The sequence below is a fragment of the Protopterus annectens genome, chromosome 15.part0 (assembly GCF_019279795.1).
Source record: "Protopterus annectens isolate FY-2018-M chromosome 15.part0, PAN1.0, whole genome shotgun sequence".
Classification (NCBI taxonomy): domain Eukaryota; kingdom Metazoa; phylum Chordata; order Ceratodontiformes; family Protopteridae; genus Protopterus; species Protopterus annectens.
In genome coordinates this window covers 266,754,417-266,781,746 of record NC_056749.1, presented here as the reverse complement: position 1 = coordinate 266,781,746, position 27,330 = coordinate 266,754,417, and the positions used below count along the sequence as shown (strand labels likewise).

Genomic DNA, 27,330 nt, shown 5'->3' with positions numbered 1-27,330 from the left:
ATTTGTATATTTTAGGTTTTTATTTAGTTAGTTATACATTTTTTGTACCTTAATTTTTTATTTTCTTTCCTTATTTAGGTAATTACAATAGACTTTCTTAGAATGGACTTTAATACAATGGACTTGCAAGTTCCAAGCTGGTTTGCCCTGCGTTTTTTTTAGAAGTTTACAGAAAACATAATATTAGTCGTTCTAATATGTTAGCTACATTAGGAATTACGTTATTTTATAGTTACATAAGGATATATTTTGAAACATGCAATGGATTTTTAATTAATATATTGAGCTTTTTTTTTTTAAATGGTTCAATCTGTTTGGCACGTTTTATTTGGTGGGGGTATTTAAGTGTATTATTTTATTTTGAAGAAGTCTCGAATGTCAGAGGATGAAAGCACTTAATTAACTGTATAATAAAGTATTTTTATTTATCCTTCTGTTCATGTTCCATCATCGGGTGTGTGCCTTAACCACTTAATTTGGTTATTCGTTTTTTTGCATTGTAATTTTGTCATTTCTTAGATATTTCCAGGCCCCTGAGGCTTATGACCATTCACCCTTTTTTGTCAGTACTGTCCCATAGGTCATATCTTATTTGTTCAGGATGGCCATTCCAATCAGTCCTAGAGTAAATTTGTGGATGCCTATCATTTTTAGCAGTAAACAGGATAATTTTGTGACATCACAGTTTTTTTCTGGTATTTTCAGTCAGTTTCCTTAACTGCTTACTATCAAGCCTCCTCTGTTTTTTCATTTTCCTGCTCTTGTGCAAAAGTTGGATACAGGGACCATTCATTCTGGAAGCCATTAATTCAATGTGTAAATCAACAGTACCAGAAATAGTGAATATTTTTAACAGAGATAAAAGAGTTGTAAGTGGGATCTTTTGAAAACAGTAGGAAGAAACTACAGAGGAAAAAACAGAACTGAGAGAACAATACATGCTGGGATAATGTTTTAGAATAGGAGTGAGGTTTATGGGAAGGCAGAAATTGATCAGTTTATGTAATGTTGGATTGATGATTATTTTATAAAGTAGTGTATGTATTGTATAATGTTTGTAAATTTGAACATGTTAACAAGGTTTGTTTTCTTTTATATAAATGCATGCTTGTCTGTGCTTAAGTGTTAATTCAGTAAAAGTTGTGGGAAAAAAGGAATGTTGTCACAAATGTGACCCTCTGCAGCAAGCACAGTCCCATCTGCAGCTGCTCAGTATGCTTGGCTGGTCCCATTTTAGTACTGTAGCTGAGAATTCTGGCTTGGCAGACCCTGGTGGTAGTTAATCTGTTGTTGGTGTTGGTATCACCTATGCATGTATGTCCTTCTAGCATGACAAGGCATAATCCAAGCAAGGGGTTGGAAAATCCAATTGTGCAGTCTCAATAACTTGATGTCTGACCAGAAACATCTTGGGCTTTTTTCATGTTGTAGAAATGTGTTCTAAACACCCTGTCTGTGTGTATCAAAACAGTGTACTGATAGTATTGTGGCTGACTTTTGAACATAGGTGTATATGTGTATGTGGGTATGGATGGGAGTGTGCATGTATATATTTTTAGTTTAAAATGATGTTCATAAGAGTCTTGCTAAGTCAAAAGCATTACTGTGGGCTAGAAACAGTGTGCCTACTAGATCTCCCTCATTTCTGCTTTGGCAATTAGGAGAGACAGTATGGCAGTTTCTGTGTTTTGATGAGAGCGAAGGATATGTTGGATATGTGATAATAACAATTTTAAAAGGAATTTTGTGATTTGAGAGTAACTTTACCTTTCCAGGATTTTAGATAGTGGAGGTAGTAGTGTTGTGGGCCTGCAGTTAGAGAGTTCAGTGGAAGGATCTCTTTTGTGATGTCGTAAGATTCTTTCCATAGTGATGGTATGCAATTTTTTTGGATATTTCTGTTAATTTGAATGGATACTGGGTAGGCTTAGGCATTTGATAATTTTCGATGTGTTCACATTTAAGGTTGTCTACTGCTTAGTGCAGTTACTTTTTGTTTGAGTAGGAGTCATTTAATTGTGCTAGTTGGTATGGGTTTAAGGGAAAAAGTTGCTTTTTGATTGTGTGTCCACTGTATACTGCTGTCATCGGGCTGGTTGGTGAATATAATACGCCCTTCAGTATGTATCTGACAAAGCAGTTATTACAGCTGGGTCAACCACAGTGCTTTCCTCACTGAAAACATCAAGGACCTCAATCTCAAAAAAACATGCAGACCTTCTCAAAATCTTGTTCTTTTACTTTGTATGTTACAGGCTGCTGAGAGCCGACCTCTGCATCACTTAGAGTCTCAACAGACCCCATCCTGTCAGAACCATTACACACTTTTTTACGTCTGATGGTAGCGTGTGTGACAAACGGAGGTACTGCCAGCACAGCTAGCTGGAATTATGTAAATAATTATGTTTGTGAGTATCAGACTAATTTATGTATTAGAACTGTATGGTGTGTATATCAAACTGCTCTGTACAGATGTTTGTGTTGAAAAGGTACTTGTAAAGTGCTTTTGCTTAAAATGTATCCACAGTGTGCCTTACTGGAAGAGAACAGAAATACGCACTGTTGTAAATATTTTAAATGTATATGGTAGCATAGGAAACTGAAGGGTTAACCTCAGTACTTTAGAACTTTAGAAAAATATTTGAAATTCAATTACTTTATAGGCTAGGCCATAAAGAGGCTATTTGACAGGTTTCAATGTAGCTAGAGAGGCAACGTTTGTAGTAGGAAGTTTCTATATTGTTTCTGGGATGAACTGATTGCTACTTTGTAAGCATGAAGGAATGGAGTTGTTTTATGACTTCCAGCACCTGCCAAAGATCTGAGCAAAAAACATTGTATGAGTGTTGTTACAGGTGTATGCCAAATACTTCCAGCTTAAGTATAGGGGTTTTACCTGGGAACTAGAAGTCAGATGCCAGAAATGATGTCATTCTGCAAGCTATCCCAGCAGTCATATTTTAGATATTATTTTGATAAGTCTCTTAGTGAGACACAGCATTCTTCATTCTGTCTTGGACCTGACAAAAACAAGAACCATTCACCACATCTGTCTTGGTCTAATGAAGTAAGTTTCTAAGGAACAGTGCAACTCTCTTGGATACTGTCAAGAATAGAGACTGCTCTTCAATGTTGTTTTAAATATTTCCTGTGGTTGTGAACTCTGATGTCTCTCTGAATATATATTTAGTATCGTCTTGTTCTTTTATTGTTTATTATTAAGTATATTTAAACCTTTAATTGTGGCTGATCTGTGAAGATATGTTTAAGTTTTGAGAGTACTTGCATATTTATTTGACACTGTGTGGGTCACTCCTAACAGCCTTACTCTTGGTCAAACTACCGTTAGTTTTAATATTAATATTACACAGCAAGATTGGACACCCTTTGTTAAGGGCCATAAAGTAGCTGATAAGGAGTGACTGGTGGCAGCAGTAACTACTCATAGTCTGGGCAGAAGAGGACATAGCTAGTAAACCTGTGCCAGCCTTTCATAGGTATGTCTATCAGCTACTGAGGCAGGGGCATAAAGCATTGGTTGACAGAGAGGGTGCTGGAGGTCTTGGCTTGGTCACTCATCTGAGATTTCAGCTGTATAGCTGTGCAGTAGGGAGTCTTATTGGGGATCTGGAGGAAGAGGGAGAAACCAGCCCCGGACTGACTGTGGTCTGTGTGTGCTCTTAAGGGAAATTAGGCTTGATGCAGAGAGCTACACCTGAAAATACTGTGTGTACTTATTATACTCCCAGTGAATGTCTCCCCACAGGTGCCAATGGTGAGGATTGAGGCTGCTTGATTACTGGTTGGCAATGGTGGGTCGTCACAGTGTGAACACCCACTCAAGGCATCTCATGAGTCTGTCCTGCAGACTTTTTAAATATTTGCAAGTCCAGTCGTAACATAAACGCTCATTCAAGGGATCTTGATCTCTTTTGCAGCAAAAATATAACATGATGGAGGGATTGGGCATATATCACAAAGACTACCTCTTCCATGGGACTGTCTTCTACTCCATATAAAGCAAAGTACTAATGTTACTGTACTCAAAAGTAATTTGGATGAATATATGGGAAACTGCAAATTCACCTTTGATTTAGCACTTGTGTCCCTCATGGATAGGGGCAGCAAGTAAATGTGCCAACATTAATTTGTTCTGTCCGCCTTGGGTTATTCTTGTATAAAATGTATGGGCTAAAAACTACCATGGAAATGTATGACTAGGCTTCGTAAGATCCTTACAGATCAAGCCATAGAGTACAATGCTCCCTTTGTTATGTACCTGACCAAACCTGTACATCAACTAGAGTGACCACAGAGGTTCCTTACAAAAAGAATACAAGGCATAACAAACTCACCTTATGCAGAGCGCCTTAAAGCCGTTTCCCTCTATGCATTCTCCTGTATATTGCTGACGTGTGATCTATGCCTGGTTTACAAGGCATTTGCAAACCCCACTTTATTTGGGCTATTTTCTGGATCTCCTTCATATTCGAAAGTCAAAGAGTACCAGAAATACAAGGTCTAGGGATATGAATTTTGTCTGACTTAAGTAGAACATGCTGGAGAGACAGATGCGTCTTTCAGAGATTGCGCCTCCTATGGAACAGGCTTCCCATCCATGTGAAGCTGTGTTTGTCTATTGCCCAGTTTAAGCACAACTAGACCAGTAGATGGGGAATAAGAAATTTACACCAGGCCTAGCACCCATTACCCATATGGACAAAGGTAGTTTATAAATGTCTGGCTGTCATTGTCCTGTTTAGATACAGGACATCATTATTCTTTTGGTAAAATTTGGCTAAGCTTATAAAGCCCCCCCCCCCCACACACACACACACACACACACACACACACACACACACACACACACACACAGGTTGTTAGCCTAATAACAATTTATGAATCTGTCAGTCAATAGCCTAGTAAGTAGTACCTGTCAATCTATGTCATGAAGTAGTCATTAAACCTAGTAGCAAAAGTGGCATTACTTTCATGTGGGAATGGGCTTGGTTGGGTTTTCCTACCCGTTTTTAGGATGGCATTTATGGTATTTTTTGTTTTGTATGAGATTGTAAGCTGGTGTACTTCTTTTGTAGGTATATTTGTTTTTTATTTGTGTGCCGTTTTCTGCAAGCCAGAGTGAAGGAAGAATCCAACTGGGCCTTCCTAGACATGGAGAAAGCATATTACAAGGTCCCAAGAGAGCTGATTTGGGCAGTCCTGCACAACTTTAGAGAACCAGAAACATTGTTAGAACTGGTAGAGGCTATGTAGAAGGACCCAATGACATAAGCATGAATAGTATTCAGACTCGCATAGGGGTTCCAGTGGAAGTGGGTACCTATCAGGACTCTGCACTAAACCCACTCTTGTTTACTCTGATGATGGACCATATTAGGAGAAACTTTGTAATGATCAGTTCAATAAAAATTTTACTTGGGGGTGATGTGGCACTACAAGCAGTCCCTGAACAGGTACTTCAGCATATGATAGGGTAATAGAAAGGAAAACTGAAGGCACATAGGATGAAATTTAGCAGCAAACAGTAGTAGTTCATGGTATGAAATGGGGAAAATCAGAAGTTGTTTAAAGTTGAGGTAGAAGTGAAATGGTGGGAAGAGGCTAATGGCTTCAAGAAACTAGGAGGTGTGGCTGAATAGATGGGACATTTGTATGAGGAGGTCAAATCTAGAAGTAGAGGCACTACAGCCAACTTGAACAGTGTCTGGTAGTGTGTGACAGAAGAATGCCAGAGAAGTTGAAAAGAAAGAGGTACAAAACTGTGACCTGATTCCATATGGCAGAGAAATCTGAGCAATGAAAGCAGAGCAGCTGAGGAAGGTAGAGATGATGAAGAGTAAGTGCTCGAGATGAGTAGTAGGCTACTCACTGTGGGACAGAAGAAGAAACGAAGACATCTGAATAGAAGCCAAAGTAGTCCCAGTTACAAATATGGTGAAAGAGAACATATGTGGTTTGTTCACATGTTCAGGAAAGTAGATGATTTGGGAGAGACAGGAAGAAGAGATGATGACATCTGGCTAAGCAATGGCTGAATTGCATGAGGAAAAACCTTAGACAAACAAGCATGACTGTCAAAGAAGGTAGGAGTGTGGCTCTTAATGGGTCAGAGGGTGTGATGACAGCAGTACTTGTACAAGTAAGGTTCTTAGTTAAGTATTCCCTTTTGATGTCCATTTCTTTTCTCAGCATATTGCTTTAACTTTCAACTAATGTGGCACACAGTGTTTTTCTCTCTGTGACTACCTTGGGATAATACAGTTCCCAGATTTACTTTTGATGCATCTGTATACAAAGTAAATTATCTAGTAAATTCAGGAGTCACAAGAGGTGGCTCAGGGCATAATTTTTTCACTTTGTTAAATGCTCTGTCTGCCTCAAGAGACCATTGTGTCTTGGTGGGAGCTGTTACTTTTGTGAGATCTGCCATAGGACAGTAGCAGTTGTGAAATTTGGTGCACATTTTCTGTCATACACAGCCAGTACAAGAAAGCCTTCATTTTTCTTTTATTAAAGGGTGTAGGCTGTTTTTATAGCCTGTATTTTCTTTAGTTGTGATCTTACCACCCCTCTTTCTGTAAGGTATCCTGAATATTTAGCTTTCGCCATGTCATAGTTACCGTTTTCAGAATTCACTGTCAAGCTTGCCTGTCTGTGTTGTAGATTCTGTTACAGGCTGCACTTTTGGTAAGTGAGACTTCTAGTCCTCCACATGAATGACTGTGTCATTTTATGGTATCATGAGTGGATTTTAATATTTTATCAGTCCATTCTCAAATCTAAAGTCAAGCTCATACAGAACCTAGACTTTTCAGTTTTTAACACTTGATAACTAAATAGCACTATAAAGTTTGATAACTTTCAAAAGTTTGCAGAATGTGATACTTCATTAGGTTTTTCTGTTTACTTTATGGTTGTACTGTTATTTCTAAATTCAACATCTTATGAACAAGTTCTTTTACTTATTGTTATTTTGATTGCTGTACTCTGTAATGTCCCAGTGTAACTTTCACAACTTGTTCAAGAAGCGATTGACCTGTTGTTTTTAGGACAACATTATGTTACAATATCCCATAAAAGAGAAATTTATTAGGTCAAATAAAAGTATAAGTAGAAATTTGGGCACTTAATTTCTTAGTGTGTTTTTCTACTACTACTCTATAAGGAAGCTGTTTTTATTCTTAAATTTGGAACACTGGTGCCTAAGGGTCTTAATAGTGACTTTAATTGGAAATTGTTATTACAGTTTTATTTAATTATTGTTTAATTGTGTTAATTGATGGTTTTAAGTTTTATGTATTTTTGGATTTCAAGATGGCAGATAGATTGTAAACACCCTCTCTCTCCAGCTCCACACCTTTCCTTTTAAAACTACAATTATAACCATTAATGGACAGACATTTTGTCTCCAAATGCACAGCAAGTAAATCTGAAGCAATTCTAATGCTTAGGAAGAAAGCGTAAGCAAATTTGAGTGCAATTGTATTCCAAAAAAAAAAACAAAAAAAAAAAAAAACCCAGGTCTGCTGGAAGCAAGTCTGCAGCTCAGAACATGCATGTCCAGGCCTGTAACTTTGTATTTGAAGAACTCTGCTCAACTACAGATCACTCTGAAATGGCTAACATTCTCGAGCAAATGGACTCTTAAATATCAAAATCAAGATTCTCACAGATAACTTCACCAGAGAAAATGATTGCAAAAAGGCAGAAAACATCGAAACAGCAAGTCACTCCCAAATGAAACAGTAAACCTAAGACTGAGGCAGCTTACAATATAGAGAAACTGAAAACAGCCCTTCTTCCAATCCAGACTGCAATCCAAAACTTCTCACACCAGCTATCAAGCTTTGGCACCACTCTCGACCTTATTACTTCAAGACTGGATTTAACTGAGGCTGTCAGTAGCAAACAAAATGAAGACAGAAGAAATACAAAAACAATTAAAGGCTAAGGATGCAGCTATTTAAGCAATAAATCAAAAGCTAATTGATCTCGAAGTATGGAGCAGAAGGAACAATGTACTTTATAAGAGGAGTTCCTGAGGTGTATGATCAGACAAAGCTACAAGATGCACTTAAACAGATATTCTGTGCCCTCCTGGATTACAAAAATATTGTTAAAGAAATAGTGATAGAGAGAGCCCATAGAGTGATCCGTAAATCTCAGAATACTGACAGCCCTAGGCAAATTTATGCCAGGATGCTGAATTATTACCATGTTCAGAAAATAATGGATGCAGCCAAATCCAAGAGATCGATCATGTGTAATGGCTATAAGATCACATTTGCACAAGATCTTCTACTTCACATAAAACTTAAAAGACAAATGCTTTCTCCTTACTGTGCTTTCCTGATTCATAAAAAGATCAAATTCCAAATTAAATGCCCTTATACTTTGTGCTTCCAGTATAAAGAAAATACAGCATCAACTCACCTAGTGAAGCCAAAACCGCTTTTATAGTAGCCTATAATGAACTGCCACAGTTAACCTATATGTGCTGACTTATGGCATGCTCTAATACATTCTCTTCAGCAACTTTCAATACTTTGGTTGTTATGAGACTTGAGTTGGATGCTGTAAATATTGAAAGAAAAATTTAATAACCTTGACAGGGAAAAAACAAACAGCAGCAGGTATCTAGGTGCCTGAGGTGCTTTAGTCCTGTTTAAAAATTCTGTACTTTTCTGTTATACTCCTACCAGTCCGAGCTGCAGTATTTTGCCGGCATGTCGTTTGTCTTGCCAGAATTAAAGTGTCTATGTGCCAACTAAATGTGTGAAACTGTGTAACCAGTGTCGGTACCGATGTTAGGTGTATGTTATTGTGTTGTGATAGCGGAAATACTTGAGAAGCATGCTGACAGCCCTACCACTTGCTGGGCGTTTTCTTGACCTGAAATCCCTTGAAGGAAGCTGCAAAAGGAAAAAGAGGAAGGCTGCATTGCACAAGTTTATTTTCTCTTCAGGCCTGAATTGGCAGCAACACCACCTTCCATGTTTACCTCTTCCTTCCTTAAGTCTCAGCATTCATAAGGAAAGTGGTCACTGGTAAACTGGTTGATTGTAGTTCTGAGTTAAATCCAACACAGAATAGTTCCTGTCCAGAAATAAACTGAACCAAGGTAAGCTGAAAACCAAACTCTACCATTCTGATCGTCTGTTGATGAGATGTGGTGAAACAAGAGACTTTGTTTCTTCCTCCAGGTTCAGTATGTACTGCATTTTTATTTTCACCTACAGCTTACCATTGCAATGCCTTGCTTGGTCATACTGTGTAGGCTAATCCTGACTTGCCTTTTACTATCGGAAATTCTATCAACTGTTTATACAAATAACTGAAATGCCCTGCCATAAGATTTAAATGGAGTCAGGCACAGTGTTAACTTTCATAGTCTATCCCTCCTATGACTGTACAGGCAATGTTTTGGAGATAAGAGCATTGAGCACATATTATATTCATTTTTTTTTATACAGCTGTATGCTAACATAATCTTAGGCATTACTCACCCAAGTAGAGTAATCAGTACTAGATTACCTAATACGAAAATAATGTTGGTTCCAGTATGGTTATACACAGTTTTACTGCTATTCCCAGAGTCCTTAAGGGTCTTGATAACTTGATGAACGCTTCTTTAAGCATAACTTGTATGTGGCACTCATCCTCCTAAATATCTGCATTAAGCTGTTCTTTCATCTTTAATACTCATGTTTCTTGTGAGCTGATTTTGATGTTGCACTATGTTTTACTATGCCAGGTTATTAACCGTTATAATTGGAGCGATGCTGTAGAGGTTTGTGCGGATAGTTACTATCACATCTTGTGATTTTAACTTTGTGGATATTATTGTTTTATTATTATTCACACTTGAAACTTGATCTTCTCATTATGGTTATAATATGTATGAAGGTAATTTCTACTGTTAAAGAACTAGAACAAGTTTTCAGTGTTATTCTCCCCTTAAGTCAATTGTTTTTAGGGTTAGGCTTTGAGAAGGTTTTGGAGATTGGTGATGCTACGATGACAGATATGGACATCTACTACAGATTACTTATATACTTCCTAAAGAAAAAGTTAAAATCCAAATAGATTATTATGTTACCTAAGTTTATTGTGAACAAATAATGTGGTCTATAGATTCTTGGAATGTTAGAGGCCTTCAGGAAACTAAGAAAAAAAGTTACTTATGCACTTAATCTTTATGTCTGATGCTTAGGTTCATAGGTTTATACTAGGCTATCTGCCCTAAGGCATTTATAAGCCTAGCCCAAATTTTTGTGGCTTACGCCACCCCTTATATGAAAAAATACTGTGCCCATTAGTTTGTTGTGCCTCTGTCCAGCAGTGACACAGAGATGATTCCCAGGGTAAACCTACGATCTCCCATCCACAGGTCTAGATTTCTCTTGAACAGAGTCAGCGAGGTGCTCTGCCTCACATGGACCGGGATTTTATTCCACAGCATAGGGAGTCTCTGAGTGATAAATCTATCCCTCCAGCACGTCCTATTTATATCCGTGCTAAGGTTTAAGTCGCTTGCTCTAGTGGTTTTGGTGGATTTGGATTTTTTGAGGTGGAGCATGTCCATTAATTCCGGGTTGGACATGGCCTTGTATGTCAGGCACATGTCACCTCTAATATCATTTTTGTCCAAGAAACACATGTAATGAGTGGTGACTGGGATAGCGACAAGAAGAAGAAACAAATAAATTCAATAATAGCTTTGGGCAGTTGTACCAACTCAAAAGGCATGGCTATTATTATCAAAGCCTCTTTTTTAAAGAGCATATTTTAGACTTCAGTCAGGATGTGGTAATTCATGGGAACCAGGTTTTTCCCAAAGGGGATGATGACACATTTTTTGGCATTGCGCTTAAGGCCATGGCTCTGACACCAGTTGTTGGTCTCATTGAGGTCTTTCTGTAGGATGTCAACATCACTTGGGGAGTTAATAATAGCTCCCAATTTGCAATCGTCTGTGAACTTTATCAGACATGAGTCCCTTCGTGCTGGCCTGGACGTCAGAGAAGTAGATGCCAAACAGGAGAGTACCCAGGACTGAACCCTGTGGGACTCCACTCATGACTGGAGTCAGCTACTTTCACACTGTGGGTTCCATTTGTGAGCCAGTTTGCAACCCACCTAGTGATATACAGGCTGATGCCTAGCTTAATGAGTTTTTCTGTGATTCCTAAGTGGGGAATGGTATCAAAGGCCTTGGCAGATCAAGGTAAACTGTATGAACCACCTTGCCTTCATCCACAGCTCTGGTGACTGACTCAAAGAAGTCAACCAAGTTGAGCAGACGTGATCTACCCTTCACAAAACCAAACTGTGTAGGATCCAGAGTTTGGAGATTCCCTGTATCCTTGTTTATTGGGTCCATGATGATGCGTTCCATAGCTTTGCATATCAGACTCGTCAGGCTAATGAGGCGATAGTTCCCAGAGTCAGTAGTCGCTCCTCCTTTGTGGAGAGGGATGACTGTAGCAGTGCGCCATTCGGTAGGGACAAAGGCTGAGATGAGGCTGTGATTGAACAGGGCACACAGGTGAGGTGCCAGTTCACTGTGTACTTCATGTAGAACACACCCAGGGATGTTGTCAGGTCCCATAGAAGCTGTATTCTTGGCCTTGGACAGTGCTGTTTTAACCTGTGCAGCAGTAGTACTGGGTGCCTGGCAATCTGCTGGTATTGTGATTGGTCCTTTGGGGGTGAGAGAGGGCTAAAGTTGGCACTGAATCTGTCTGCCAGTATATTGGCAATATCTGTTGGCTCAGTATAGGAGGTGCCATTGTGCAGTAGCTCACAGCAAATTTTGGTATTGCCGTGGAGATTCTTTACATAACTATGGAAGGCCTTGTGATTGTCTTTACTATCTGCAGCAAGTCTGTTTTCATAGCTAGCTTTAGAGGATTTGATGAGGGATCTCAACTTTTTGTTGAGGCTGATAAGGGAGTTATTCCAGTCTTGGGATTTACCTTATTCCGCATCAGTTTCCTTCTTCTGTTGTAGAGTTTGTTTACGGCAAGGGACCACCAGATTGGCTTCCTTTTTTTGGAGGAGAGCATCTTGGTTCTATTGGGTATGGCGAGAGCCATACATTTGTGTACGTGTTCGTACAGAGCATTGGCGTATGATTCGGCGGTCATGCAACTATTCTCCATTTGGATGGGTGCCATGAAGTTAGCCACCTCTGTTTTTAGGAGCCCAAAGTTAGCTTTGGAGAAGTTTTTCATGGTGGTTACCTTAATGGGGGGGGGGGGGGATGAGAGGGATGTGGATTTCCAAGGTGATTAGTTTGTGGTTGGATCTAACCAGGGAGGAGTTGACTATTGGTGTAGAGCAACGGTCACCCATATTAGTAATGACCAGGTTAAGGATGTTGCTACCTCCTAGTGGGGGTAAGAAAGAGCTGGTCCAGGGCATTGGAATTAATGAATTCCAGGAAACATTGGGCAAGTGTATTGGTACATGAGTAGTTTTCCCAGTTAATGGAAGGGTAGTTGAAGTCTCCCAGTATGCGAGTGTTAGGTTGGACCCTAATATTCTCCAGGGTGCTTAGGAACGTGAAGTGTGAGTCTTGGGACATGGTTGGGAACCTATAGCAGGCTACAACCTGAATCGCTGTCTTACCCAGTGTTAGCTGCACCTGAAGTATCTCTGATGTGTTGTGTTGGGCTACCAGTGTGGAGGTGTGCGCATCCTTTATGAATATGGAAACACCACCACCTTTGGAGTTTTGGTCCAAGTTCTGGGGCCGAAAGGTGTGGAATGAGCCTGGTAGTACAGGGATGCTTTCTGCTGCCTTGAACCAGGTCTCTGTTACAGCACAAATGTCAATGTTTTTTATTTTAAGGAGTGCCTTGAGCAAGTGCATTTTGAGATTTAGTCTTCTAGCGTTGAACAGCATGAATCTCAGATTGTTTGTAGTTGTTACGGTGGTAATTTGGTCTTTGGAACACTGCCTACAAAAGGCACTGTGGGGGTGGCAAGAACCGAAGCCCAGGGGTGAAAGATTCAGGCCGTCTTTGGCAAAGCATCAAGGTCTGTCAGTCATGTCATCCCAGGCAGACAGATACTGGATCCCCTTAGAATGACACCAGAAACTTAGCCAATTGTTGAAATCAATCATTTTCTGCTTGTACTGTGGTATCATTCTGGGTGATGGTAGGATGCTACTCAGGGCTAGGATCATACCCACCTGGGCTACATAATCCGAGAGTTTCTCCATGTTTCTCTTCATGTAGTCCAGGAAGGTACGTCTCAGTTCATTCACACCCACATGTAAAATGACAGAGTCATATTTGTACTTGTTGTTGAGGGACCTGATTGCGGGCATTATGTGGTGGATCCTGGCACCTGACAAGCAGCTGACTGTTACTTTCTCCTTATTCAACCTAGTGAGTAGACATCAATGTGCCTCACTATCGAGTCACCTATGACAAGCGTGTTGGGTATGCTGTTTTGCCGTAGGGGCTTTGGTTGAGTGGCACACTGTTTAGGAGAGTTATGTGTCTCGTGATTAGTGTTGTGGTGGTCGAGTGCGTTTCTGCCTTGGGGGTCTCTGATGTCTGGGTAGATTTTTATTGACAGCCTCCACAAAGGTGGGTGTGTGGTTTGTGTTTTTATGTGAAGGCAGTGCTGGTGTGTATTCTGGAGGGCTGTGTGTTCCATGTGGTGTGATGCAAGTGTTGACCTTCTCCTCTTGACCAGCTATTCTGGTCTTGGCTAGAGAGTGCGTGGCTTCCAGTTTGGATATATAACTGCATCTCTCTCAAGTCTGAGTGTTTGGAGGTGAGAGGAGAGGGTTGTCTGTGTACATGAGGCAGTTGCTACATTGCCTCAGGATGCCCAAGTTCACCAGGTTAATGGGAGAAAACACAGGGAACTGACCTTTAGACATGCCTGGAGGGATGGGCATTAGTAATAAGTACTGGCGCTGTAGCACTTTTGTGTTGTGCTACAATAATTGCAGCAAGAAGTCTGCTGAAGTACTAGACTAATAACTTACTAATAGTGGAGGTGAGAACTAGCAGATCTAAGGGAAAAATTGAAGAGCAGACTTTGGCACCGCTCAGAAGTTTACACACAGTCCTGGATACAGTAAATCTGTATCTGAACTAACAAGAAATAGTAAAAAAAAAGTTCTTACTACCAGAAAGTTTGGGGTTTTCTCATTGACCATGTTCTTAAGGAATAATCCTCTTTATAGATATTACAGACATTAGCTTATAATAATCACTACTTTCTGTCCTCTGAAAACGTAATAATATAATAAGCAGGGTAAATTCCGCAGTTTCGTATTAACTGTGTAGAACATACGAAACAATAAACTTCCAGATATACAAGATTTCTCATTGTAGCAGTTGTGAATATTGTATATAGTTGTGGGTTAACTAAAGGTCAAAATCTTTATATCAAGTCGTACTACTATTTTTTTAAATGCAAAGCTATCAACAGTATTGTTGCTTATGTGCCATTTAATCCGCGGTGGTGGTGCTGCAGTAGCGTTGTCGCCTCACAGTAAGACGCTGTCCGGTTCGACTCTCAGCTAGAGCGTCTTCTGCGTGAAGACATGCATGAATGGGCGTACCTTCGTTGAAGGTTGTGCTTCAGGGCTGACAACTCGGTACATAAAAATCAACTGCCAATCATTAGCTGTGGCGACCCCTAACCGGGAAAAACCGAAAGACACAACAACATTGTCAACTTGCTGGTAAATTGTCTATATGGTCTTACGCCCAATATGGTTGTATTCTTTCTTTGTATGTACCCACTTTGTACATTGGACTGTTGTAAATTTGTTGGTGAATTATCTCTGAAGTAAATAAAACAGATTTCTGGGGGGAAAAAGTTTTATATATTTTAGTGTGTTTTAGTGTGTGTACTCACTAACTCTGAAATGGCATAGTGTCCGAGGTGCTAGAGATTTGATATTTTAATAAATTTCTCTGGATTTATATGGAGTTCCTGGCGTTTTATTAACTTTTACAATCTCTTCAGCACCTGTGGACCCTTGGTTCTTTACAGGTAGTCACAGACAATACCACACTGATGTAGTACATAAACATCCCACAGAGATATGATTAGTTTAAGAATAAATTCCCCATTCATGCCTAAAGTGATTTCAGTGTTACTCTGAGTTAAGCCACTGATGTCCCCTTTTCTGTTCAGAATCTCAAAACCCCTATAAAGAGGGGATTCTCGGTATTCTGGATGCATATAGTCAACTGTAGTATTATCCTGACAAAACTAAATCCTCTAGGAAAGTTGAACAGTTGTTTGTTTACTAAGAAAGGGCAACCCTTGTTTGAAATGGACCATTTCCAGGTGGTTGTCCCTTGCTATTGTTTTTTTGTTATTCCCACCATAACAAAACACTTTCAAGCAGGGTCAAGGGTTATTCTATCAAGACTTTGGCTTCTTTGATGACAGATTAGAAAGGGGAAGCTCTAGAAAATGTTCTATAGGCAGCTACTTGGTCCTCTGTACATAACTTTACAAATCACTACAGACTTAATTCCATTTTGAGGTCTAGATTAGGCTTTGCTATGACCATTCTCTGGGGCTTCCCCAGACTACATAAGCTTTGGTTATCTATCCATATAGCTAAAGGCTACTGCAGCAGTGATTTGTAAAGAACATAATACAGTTGTGCAACTACACTTTATGTGACAGTAGATGTTCTAATAAATCACTTGCTACAGTATATAGTATAGTATTTTTATTATGTATTTTGTGTAGTTAGGGTTATGTCTTTGAACCCTTTCCCTTTTTTTTTCCTATCTCTTTTTCAGTTGGCAAGAAAGTCCTGAAGTAATTTGGTGCATGGGCTGCTATGTTCTCCCACAGCAGCTGTAGCTAATAGCATCCTTTGGAACACTGGTTGGCTCTTGTATCCTAGGCATGATATAATCCACATAGTGAAAGGCTACCACTGCAGCACTGAGTTAATCGAACATCTACTGTTATAAGTGCATTTACCCAACTGTACTTCCCCATTATATTTTCCAGATGCATGCCTTCATTGTGTGAATCAAAATAGCCAAAATATTGGCAAAAGCCTTAGCTCAGCACACCTTTTATTAACAGCATCCGTAGAAACTTAATAACATTTGAAATGGTCTGGTAGGTGTATTCACACTTTTAACTGTCTTAAGTGGGTGAGTTGCATAATTTTTTAAATGAAATTCTTCTTGGAGATGGTGTAATCTCACCTTTGTTACATGTATTGGAGTTGATTTGGCTAGGGTTTTATCTTGCAACACTGCAGGATGCAGTTGATGTAAAGATGAAATCTCTCTTCTGTTACATTTGTAAATTGAGTCATCTTCCGTTTGCCTTGTTTCTTTGGTTTAGGAGAGTTCACCAACATAGCTAATAGCCTGTTTACTTTTAATTACATCAGGCAGATGAATGAGTCGTCTCACTCTTGATTGGTGGTATGTCTGACTCTGACAGTGATGAGGACCACGGACGCCCATTCTCACTTACAGGTTTCCTATTTGGCAACATTAATGAAGATGGACAACTGGAGGATGACAGTGTGCTTGACAAGGTAACGTGTTTAAAAATTTTACGTTTCTGTTGTCATTCTTTGGAACCTTGGAACTCCATAATTTTAAGGCTAATTTCTTTTTCCATGGCAGGATCAAATTATTTCTGTGCTGAAAGCTTTGTTCTTTTCTCTATGTAAGGTATTTAATACTAACTTTCAAAAATTATGATTACCAGTTTAGTCACTTATAAACACATTTAAAAATGTTACTAAACATAAAAGGCAACAGAACAATTTTGAAATTAATTTAGAAGTAGTGTAGTAGATGAAGACCCAAGATGAGTGAATGTGACTGAGACTAGTATTATATGGAGTTCATTGTAGCTAAAGGGATGGTAGTTGTCAAGAATCTTGGCAGGACAAATTTTTTGTCACAAATAGGACTGCCAAAGCACTGTAAAATAAGTTGTTTCTTTGTAGACCGATGTGAGCTTCTTTAATGTGTGTGAAAATTTCAAAGATTATAGGCAACAGGGACAGAACTCATAGGTTGCATGAGCAAATATGTGCATTAGGTGGGGTTTTGTGCCAATCAAATACAAAATAATGCTGAATTAGGGGAAAACATGTGAAAATGCCAGTTTGATCCTATTGTCAACCATTAATAGTAAGGATAATAGGAGGTCCTAGTTTTACTTGTTCATACTGCATCCCACATAAATCATACCCAACAAACTCAAGTATGATTATCATAAAGCGACATGCTGAAGTTTAATGAAGACAGCATTGTATAGCTTAGTGTGTTTTTGCTGTCTTGTGCAGGAAGTTAAAGCAAAATATTTTTTGCAACTTATTTGTGTATTTCAGTGTTTCAGCATAAGGGGAGGTGTAATCAGGTGCAAAGGGAGTATGTTAACTGCTTTTTCTCTCCTTTATTGGACTACAACCTATTTGTTTCCTAGCAGAATGGCGTGTACAGTTCCACTAGGACAAGAGGTGGTTGTCATTCAAGCAGACTTGGGAGAGTTTGTGGTCTCTTCAGCTTCCCACTCACCAGTGAAAACATTTGTGCAAGTCCCTACAGTAACTCTGGGTGAAGTTGGTGAGTGCCAGCATCATCTCTGGGACTCGCAGTGCCCTCCTCTTGTGACTGTAAATTCCTGTGCACTTATTAATGAGAGTTGCCACCAGGCAGCAGCTTGATAGCCAAAAGTCTGCTGTCACGATAGCCGCTGTAATGTGTTCACTACTGTAAGGGATTATTGCTTTGTGCTTTCTGCTCTGCCTTGCCTTCACTTATTGATGGATGTGCCAATCCTCCCTTGCCACCACCATGTAGCTAAGCTGCTGACTCAACGCTGGTTGGCTGGGCTATATTTGTAGCTTTATGCCTCTATACCCTAATGCTGGCATGTAAAGGGGATAATATTAATAAAATGTATCTTTTGCTTGAGTTTGGTCAGCTGTGAAGTCGGTTAGCATAAGCAAAGGAGCTAGGAAGAAGGAAGGGGACCCCCATGAGGAGGTGTGTCTAAACCGAAGGTGATCATTCTTGAAGGAGGGCTTCTGCATTTGAAAGTGGTTGACCATTGCTGTCTCTTGATCCCAGTTAAATGAGTGTCAGTCTGAATTGTGTGGGTGCATGCACGTGTGCGTGTGTCAGAGGGCTAATATAATTTTCTGAATAGGTGTGTGTTTCCCATCTTAGCTTATTGTATTTATTTATTTCATCTGAGAACTGCAAACATAAGGGAAATAGTTTTTTTTTACTTGCTGTGTGTTTGTCCTTTCCCACATTTGTGCAGTCATGGACTTGGTATGTTTAAGTAAGTGAGGTATGGGAGCACCCCCTACAGAAAGGTTGCTTGCTTGAATTTTTCAATGTTAGGTATTCTTTGAAAGTAGTTACAGTGAATGTAGCTTCAATTAATTGATATAAATGCATGTGTAGGGAGAAGGTAAAATCTGCTTGTGGAAAAAAAAAATCACAGCTTTAACTTGTAGTTAAGTTATGTGACCCTTTTGCAGTCAAAAGGGTGTACCATTTCAGAAGGAGCATATACTGGGACAGTCTGTGTGCCAAAGGAGCTGAAACTATCACTTTGTAATATTTCATAACTGAAAAGAGGACTCCACTAAATGTTTTGTCTTTCAGAATTATTTCATTATAATTACAGTGTATGTGTGTTATGTTTTCACAGAACACTTTTTTATGATGTCATAAGAGTCAGTTCGCAAGAGTCATACACAGTTTTTATCTCTATAAGTCTGACAGTTAAATTATTTACCTCGTCCAAAGATTAACCAGAACAATAGCTGTGTTATTTGGCGTCCTTTGCAGTTCTTTGATTTGGTGCCTCCTGCTCTGTTTAGTTTCCTGATCTGGTACTCCCCACAATTCCAGGTTGAGTACTGAAAAAAAAAAGAAAAGAAAAAAAATTGCTGCAAATTTATTGTGCAACTTGCTGGTTGCAGTAGCATACATGAAGTGCTTCAGCCATGACTGCAAATACATTATCAGCATTCATTTCCGAATGCTGATACTGCTCTTCTACACCATTGTCATCTGCTGATTGCGCTAGCTGCCCCTCTTGCTTGGCCTTAGCTATGTCTATGGTTCATAAGTTGGTACTAGGCTGTCGGCCCTAGGGCCTGTACAAGCCTAGTCATAACAATTCCCTGGCTAATTCTTCCCACAATATTTAATTCCCTGGACCCCTGTCTAGCAGGGCAACCGACGTGATCCCAGAGGTAAATTTCCTCTCTCTCCTCCAGTCATCAAGGTTCCTTTTGAAGAGGACCAAGGAGGTGCTCTGCTTGACATGTATGGGCAGTCTATTCCAGAGTATGTGGAGTCTCTGGGTGAGGAACCTATCCCTCCAGCATGTTTTGTTCATTGTGATGACCAGGTTTAGGGCCCTGGAGCGTGTGGCTCTGATGGATTAGGATTTATTTAAGTGTAGCATGTCCAACAGCTCTGGGTTTGACATAGCCTTGTATGTTAAGCAGAGAACGCCTCTGAGTAGACGATATGCGACAGCATATAGCTGGAGTTTTTTTAGTCAGTCAGCATAGGGCGTCTTAGTTAGGCCTATGATTCATTTAGTGAGGTGTTTCTGTGGCCTTTCCAGTTGTTGCAGATGTCTTGTGAGGTACATACCAAATGGGGCACTGTACTCTATGATGGGTCTAATAAGGGATGAGTACAGTGGGACAGTGACCCCCTTTTTTCTCGATGAAAAGCCCTTAGTGATGAGGTGTGCCACATAGGATTTCCTGACTTTTGTGGTGATGTGGTTATCGAAGGTGAGACCACTGTCCACCTGTGTCCCTAAGTCTCTTATCACAATTTCAGTGTTTAGTGTGCCACCTATGTGGTAATTCATGGGTACATGTTTTTTCCCAAAGGGGATAACTGTACACTTCTTGGCATTGAGCTTGAGCCCATGGCTCTGGCACCAAGCATTTGTTTACATAAGGCCCTTTTGTAGAATATCCACATAATTTGAGGTTTCAGTAATGGCTCCCAGTTTGCAGTCGTCTGCGAACTTTGTTAGCCAGAGTCCCTTAATGTTGGCCTGTACTTCAGAGATGCCAAACAAGAGCGGTCCCAGGATTGAACCCTGAGGTACTCCACTTGTCTGGAACTGGATTTGGAGTCGGCTACTTTTACAGTGTGGGTTATGTCAGTAAGCCAGCTGGCAACCCATCAAGTGATGTAGGGATTTATGCCCGGCTTAGTAAATGTATCTATGATTCCAGAGTGGGGGATGGTGTCGAAGGCCTTGGCGAGGTCCAGATAGGCTGTATGGACCGCCTTACCCTCATCCACAGCTCTACAGACTGATTCATAGGTTCATAGGTTCATACTAGGCTATCTGCCCTAGGGCATTTATAAGCCTAGCCAGAGTTGTGTGGCTTTCACCACCCCTTAGGTTGAAGAATACTATACCCATTAGTTTGCCGTGCCTCTGTCCAGCAGTGATACAGAGATGATCCCCGGGGTAAACCTACGATCTCCCATCCACTGGTCAAGATTCCTCTTGAACAGAGCCAGCAAGGTGCTCTGTCTCACATGGACCGGGATTCTGTTCCACAGCATAGGGAGTCTGTGGGTGCTGAATCTGTCCCTCCAGCACGTCCTATTTATATCCGTGTTGAGGTTTAAGTCTCTTGCTCTTGTGGCTCTGGTGGACTTGGATTTTTTGAGGTGGAGCATGTCCAATAATTCCGGGTTGGACATGGCCTTGTATGTCAGGCACAGGTCACCTCTGAGCAGACGGTATGCGACTGAATAGAGCTGGAGTTTCTTCAGTCGGGCAGCATATGGCATATTTTTGAGCCCCTTTATCCTTTTGGTGAGGAACTTTTGGGGTCTTTCCAATTGCTGCAGGTGTCGGGTAAGATACATTCCGAATGGGGCATTGTACTCAATCATTGGTCTGATAAGTGAAGAGTACAGGGGAACAATGACCTTCCTTGATCTGGATGTGAATCCCTTCATAATCAGGTGGGAAATGTAGAAGGTCCTCCTAACCACTTGGGCAATGTGAGTGTCAAAAGAAAGGTTACTGTCAACTTGGGTCCCCAGGTCCCTGATAACCTCTTCTGTGCTTAATGGATTGCCACCTATGTGGTAACTTGGGGTTACCTTGTTTTTACCAAAGGGTATGACTATACATTTTTTGGCATTTAGCTTAAGGCCATGGCTCTGGCACCAGTTATCCGTTTCTATGAGACCTCTCTGAAGGATATCTGTGTCTGATGGATTTTCAACTATGGCCCAGTTTGCAGTCATCTGCAAACTTTGTCAGCCACAATCCTCCTATGTTTGCCTGCACTTCTGAAAAGTAGATGCCGAACAAGAGGGGGCCCAGGACTGAGCCCTGTGGGACACCGCTTGTGACCGGCTTGGAGTCTGACATGACACCAGCAACTCTAACCCTGTGGGTTCTGTCCTTGAGCCAGTTTGCAACCCATCTTGTGACATATGGGTTTACATTTAAGCTGGTGAGCTTTTCTATGATACCCGAGTGGGGTATTGTGTCGAAAGCTTTTGCAAGGTCAAGGTAGGCTGTGTGAACTGCCTTACCCTCATCAATGGCCTTGGTGACTGTTTCAAAAAAGTCGACCAAATTCAAGAGACATGATCTGCCCTTGACAAAGCCGAATTGGGTAGGATCCAATGTCTGTAGGTCCCCTATGTCTTTATTTATGAGTTCCATTATGATCCTCTCCATAGCTTTGCAGACCAGGCTTGTTAAGCTTATGGGGCGGTAATTACCAGGGTCCGTAGAAGCACCGCCTTTGTGGAGTGGGACCACAGTTGCCGTATGCCACTCTTTGGGTACGTATCCTGTGGTAAGGCTAAGATTAAACAGCAGCCTTATGTGTGGGTTTAGTTCCTCATTAAGTTTGTGTAGCACACAGCCGGGGACACCATCCGGTCCCATTGATGCTGTGTTTTTAGCTTTAGAGAGAGCAGCTCTCACCTGGGCATTTGAGATGATTGGGAGGCTACACTCTGCTGGGATAGATATTTCTCCTTTTGGGGGGGAGGGAGGGGAGAAATTTTCACTGAACCTGTCTGCCAGTATGTTTGCAATGTCTGTGGGTTCAGTGATTTTTGTATCATTTTGGACTAATTCTGAGCATATCTGGGAGTTTCCACCCAGATTTCTAATATAGCTAAAGAAGGCCTTATGATTGTCTTTTGAGTCCTTGGCGATTTTTCTCTCAAAGTTGGCCTTGGATAATTTTTATGAGTGATCGTAGTTTTTTACTAGTATTGATCAGAGATGTCTTCCCTTTTAGGGATTTTGCTCTATCTTGTAGTAGCTTTCTCCTCTTGTTGTAAAGTTTGTTGATGGCTGGGGTCCACCAGATCGGGCGCTTGTCTTTGGTGGAAAGGGTCTTGATTTTATTTGGGATTGCTTGATCCATGCAATCCTGGAGGTGCTCATAGAAAGCATTTGTAAGGGATTCAGCAGCGTGGGTTGTGGTTTCCAATGGCTCAGGGGCCTTGAAGGATACCACACCAGTCTTAAGAAGTGTGAAGTTGGCTTTTGAGAAGTTCTTCACTGTGGTCTTGTTTGTTGGGGGTGGGGATGGGATGTGGATCTCCAGTGAGATTAGTTTATGGTCTGATCTCACTAATGAGGGATATACTTCCGGTGTGGAGCATTTTGTCCCCATGTTTGTGATGATCAGGTCTAGTATATTTTCACCTCTTGTGGGAATGGTGACACGTTGTTCCATAGCATTTGAGTTTATGAACTCCAGGAACCTTTGGGCTAGGGTATTGGGGCTTAAGTAATGTTCCCAGTCTGTGTTTGGGTAGTTGAGGTCACCCAATATGATGGTGTTTGGAGAGACATTTATACTCTCCAGTGTCTTCAGGAAGGCTGTGTGGGGTTCCTGAGTTTGAGAGGGTGGCCTGTAACATGCTACAAACTGTAGAGCAGTTTTGCCTATGGTTAATTGCACCTGAATGGTCTCTGATGCTTCGTGAGTTGCCACCAGCCTGGAGGTGTGGGTATCCTTGATGAATATGGATACACCCCCTCCTTTTGTGGTACGGTCCGGGTTTTGGTGCCGGAACGCATGATATGAGGTAAAACCTGATAGTGCCGGGGTGCTCTCAGGAGCCTTGAACCAGGTTTCAGTCACAGCACAGACATCGATGTTCTCCATACTGAGGAGGGCTTGAGGCGTGCATCTTGAGATTTAGACTTCTGGCATTGAGCAGCATTACCCTTAGTTTTTTTTCATTATTGTTTTCTAGGGCGGTGGGTTTAGAATTTGAGCCTTGTCTAAATAAGGCACTATGGGGGTGGCAAGAGCCTTTGCCAATATCCGGAAACCCAGGGGTGACAGGTGCAAGCCGTCCCTTGCGAAGCAGCGTGGCTTGTCAAGCATGTCATTCCAGGCAGACAGACATTGGATCCCCTTAGAATGACACCAGAAATTAAGCCAATTATTAAAACTGATCATTTTGTCTCTGTATTGTGGCATCATTCTTGGTGAAGGTAGGATACTGCTCAGGGTCAGGGTCATACCAGCCTGGGCTACATAATCTGAGAGCTCCTTTATGTCTCTTTTCATGTAGTCCAGGGAGTGCGTCTCAGGTCATTCACACCGGCATGGACAATGACTGAGTCATACTTGTACTTGCTGTGGAGTGACCTGAGTGCTTGTGTTATGTGGCGGATTCTAGCGCCCGACAGGCAGCTTACTGTGACCCTCTCCTTGTTCAGTCTGGTGAGTGGGACGTCAGTGTGTCTGACTATGGAGTCACCTATGACAAGTGTGTCTGGCATTGTGTTTGGCCTTAAGGGCTGTGACTGATTTGCACACTGACTTTGTGATCTATGTGTTGCTTGTGTTATGTCATGAGGTGGCAGTTGTTTGGGTGTCTGCTTTGGAGGCCTCTGCTGTTTTGGTAGATTTTTGATCAGTGCCTCCGAGTATGTCTTTGTGTGTTTATGTGTTTGATTTGTAGTTGTGATAGTTCTATGTGAGACTGGGTTTATGGTGTGTGTGGTTACCTTCTCCTCCTGTTTGGTTTTGCCAGTCCTGAGTTGAGAGAGCTCAGCCTCCAGTTTAGCTATATAGTTGCATCTCTCGCATGTATTTGTGTTTTGTGGGAGGAGAAGAGGGTTGTCTGTGTACATGAGGCAATTATAACATTGCCTCAATATTCTCAGATTCACCAGCTGAGCAGGAGAGGACGCTAGCAACTGACCCTTTGACATGCTAGAAGAAATGAAAAAGTTTGCTGTGTAACTGAGTCAGAAAGGACCTATAGTGAAGTGGGTACTCAAGGGGGTTTTAAGCTAGTGAAATACTTTGTATAATATAGAAGTGCTTTACCTGACTAAAAAATGCTTTAGGAACAAGTGCTGAGCTTTACAGATAGAGAATAGACTGTTTAGATTACAAGTAGAGCAGTTCTAAGGGAAAAATCAAGAGCAGACTTTACGGAGCCAGAAATAGTTTAACCTTGTTTAACCGGCGCTGCCCGATGGTGCTCTAGTGGCAACTCCGCGCTAAATGCAGAAAAGGCAATAAGTCAGTAGTACAGGCTAGCACACTTTAGTGGGCAGCCAAACAATTAAATTAAACAGCAAACAAACACTTTTCGACTTGAATTAGACTAATTTCGACTAAAATGTACTTTTAAGTGCAGATAATAAAAAATGCAGTAAATAACTATGAAAACAGTTAAAGCTTGCTCCTAGGTAAGCAGTAGAAGGTAAAACAAATATAAAAAACAGCAGGATACTTAATCAGGAAAGCAGTCGCTTTTTTTCAGTAATCTGTAGCCAGGAAGACTCAACAGGACCACGTGGAGCTGTGTCTGAGCAATATAAAGAAGTCAGTCAGGTTCAGGAGACACGATCAGCCCTTCACAAACCCAAACTGGGTGGGGTCCAGTGTTTGAAGGTTGCCTCCGTCTTTGTTTATACGTTCCATGATAATACGTTCCATGGCCTTGCAGATCAGGCTCGTCAGAATGATGGGATGGTAGTTCCCAGGATCCAAGGTGGAGCCCCCTTTGTGGAGTGGGATAACTGTAGCTGTGCACCACTCAGTGGTCACGAAGTCCGAGATGAGGTTATGATGAAACATGACACTTAGGTGAGGTGCCAGTTCATGTAGTACACAGCCCGGGATGTTGTCTGGTCCCATTTACACTGTATTCTTAGCTTTGGAGAGTGCGTTTTTTACCTGTGTGGCCATAATTACCAGAATTTGGCAATCTTTCGGTATTGAGATGGGCCCTTTAGGGGGTGAGAGGGGGGTAAAGTTGGCACTGAATAAATCTGCCAGGATATTGGCAATGTCCTTGGGATCATTATATCTAATGCCATTCTGTTATAGATCTGAGCATTGACATTTAGATTCTTGACATAGCTATAGAATGCCTTGTGGTTGTCTTTGGAATCTTTGGCAATTTTATTTTTGTAACTAGCTTTGGAGGATTTTAAGAGGGATCTCAGCTTCTTACTGAGGCTGGTAAGGGAGCATCCTAGGATTTTCCTCTCTTCTGCAACAGTTTCTTCCTTTTGTTGTATAACTTGTTTATGACGGGATCACCAGATTGGCTTCCTTTTTTTGGAGGAGAGCGTCTTGGTTCTATTTGGGATGGCATGATTCATGCACGAGTGGATGTGCTCGTACAGTGCTTTAGTGTAGGATTTGGCAGTCGAACTTTCAGTTCCCATCTGCATGGGTGTCACTTTGTCACTTCTGACTTGAGTAGCATGAAGTTGGCCTTTGAGAAGTTTTTTACGGATGTTTTCTTACTGAGGAGGGGGATGGGATGTGGATGTCAAAAGTGATTTAGCTTATAGTCAGACCTAACCAAAGAGGGGGTGACCAGTGGTGTGGCACATCAATCTCCCATATTGGTAATGACCAGGTCCAGAATATTGGAGCCCCTTGTGGGACTATGGATTAGTTGATTAATTTATGAATTCCAAGAACTGTTGGGCAAAGGTGTTGGTACATGAGTTGTTTTCCCAGTTAATGGCAGGGTAGTTGAAATCACCCAGTATTAGGGTGTTTGGTTATATCTTAATATTTTCCAGTATGTTTAGAAAGGTGTAGTGAGAATCTTGGGGCATGGTGGGGGATCTGTAGCAAGCTACAATTTGGATTGCAGTCTTACCTAGTGTTAGTTGCACCTGGAGAATTTCTGATGCATTGTGCTGGGCAACTAGCCAGGAGGTGTGAATATCCTTGGTGAATATGGACACTTCTCCACCTTTAGTGTTTTGGTCCTGGTTTGGTGGCCAAAAAGTGTGTAAGAGTTGTAGCCTGGTATTGCAGGGGTGCTCTCTGGAGCCTTGAACCAGGTCTCAGTTACTGCACAGATATCGATGTTCTCCATTTTTAGGAGTGCCTCGAGAGAGTGCATTTTGAGGTTTAGACTTCTAGCATTGAGTAGCATTACCTTCAGATTTTGCTTACTTGTACCTGTTACGGTGGTGGTTTTGTCCTTTGAGCCTTGCCTAAAAAAGGCATTATAGGGGTGGAAAGAGCCTTAGCCAGTAACCTGAATCCCAGGGGCGATGGGTGCAGACCATCTCTGGCAAAGCATTGTGGTTTGTCGATCATGTCGTCCCAGGCAGATAGATACTGGATCCCCTTTGAATGACACCAGAAGCTTAGGCAATTGTTGAAGTCAATCATTTTGTCCTTATACTGTGGTGTCATTCTGGGCTAAGGCAGGATGCTTCTCAGGGCTAGAGTCATATGATCCGAGAGCTCTTCCATGTCTCTCTTCATATAGTCCAGGGAGATGCATCTCAAGTCATTGACTCCAACATGGACAGTGACATAGTCATATTTGTACTTGTTGTGGAGTGACTTGAGTGCATGCGTTATGTGGTGGATCCTGGCACCCGACAGGCAGCTGACACTGTAATTTTCTCCTTATTCAGCCTGGTGAGTGGGGCATCAGTGTGCCTGACTATAGAGTCACCTATGACTAAAGTGTTGGGTACATTGTCTTGCCTTAGGGGCTGTTGTTGGGTGGCACACTGGTGTTGTGAGCAATGTGATACTTTGGTTGTGATTGGTGTTTGCATTTCAGCTTCGGAGGTCCTTGTTGCTTGGGCAGGTTAATGTTAAGGGCCTCCGCATATGTGTGTTTAGTGTTGCTATGTGTGTGTGTTGGTGGCGAGGGTTTTGAAGGGCTATGTGTTGCTTGAGGTGTAGTGCGGGTGTTAACCTTCTCCTCTTGATTGTCTAGCACAATCTTGACTGGAGAAAGCTTTGCTTCCGGTTTGGCTACGCAAGTGCAT

The 27,330-nt window shown here is 41.3% G+C and overlaps 1 protein-coding gene across 1 annotated transcript in view; it reads left to right on the top strand.

The window, feature by feature from the left end:
- TAF1 (TATA-box binding protein associated factor 1) overlaps positions 1 to 27,330 on the top strand; it is a 2,792,652-nt gene that overhangs the window by 75,046 nt on the left and 2,690,276 nt on the right. Inside the window, exon 2 of the mRNA XM_044057257.1 lies at positions 16,430 to 16,579. Coding sequence (XP_043913192.1) covers positions 16,466 to 16,579 — 114 coding nt within the window. The 5' untranslated portion in view covers positions 16,430 to 16,465. The remainder of the gene's footprint in view (positions 1 to 16,429; positions 16,580 to 27,330) is intronic.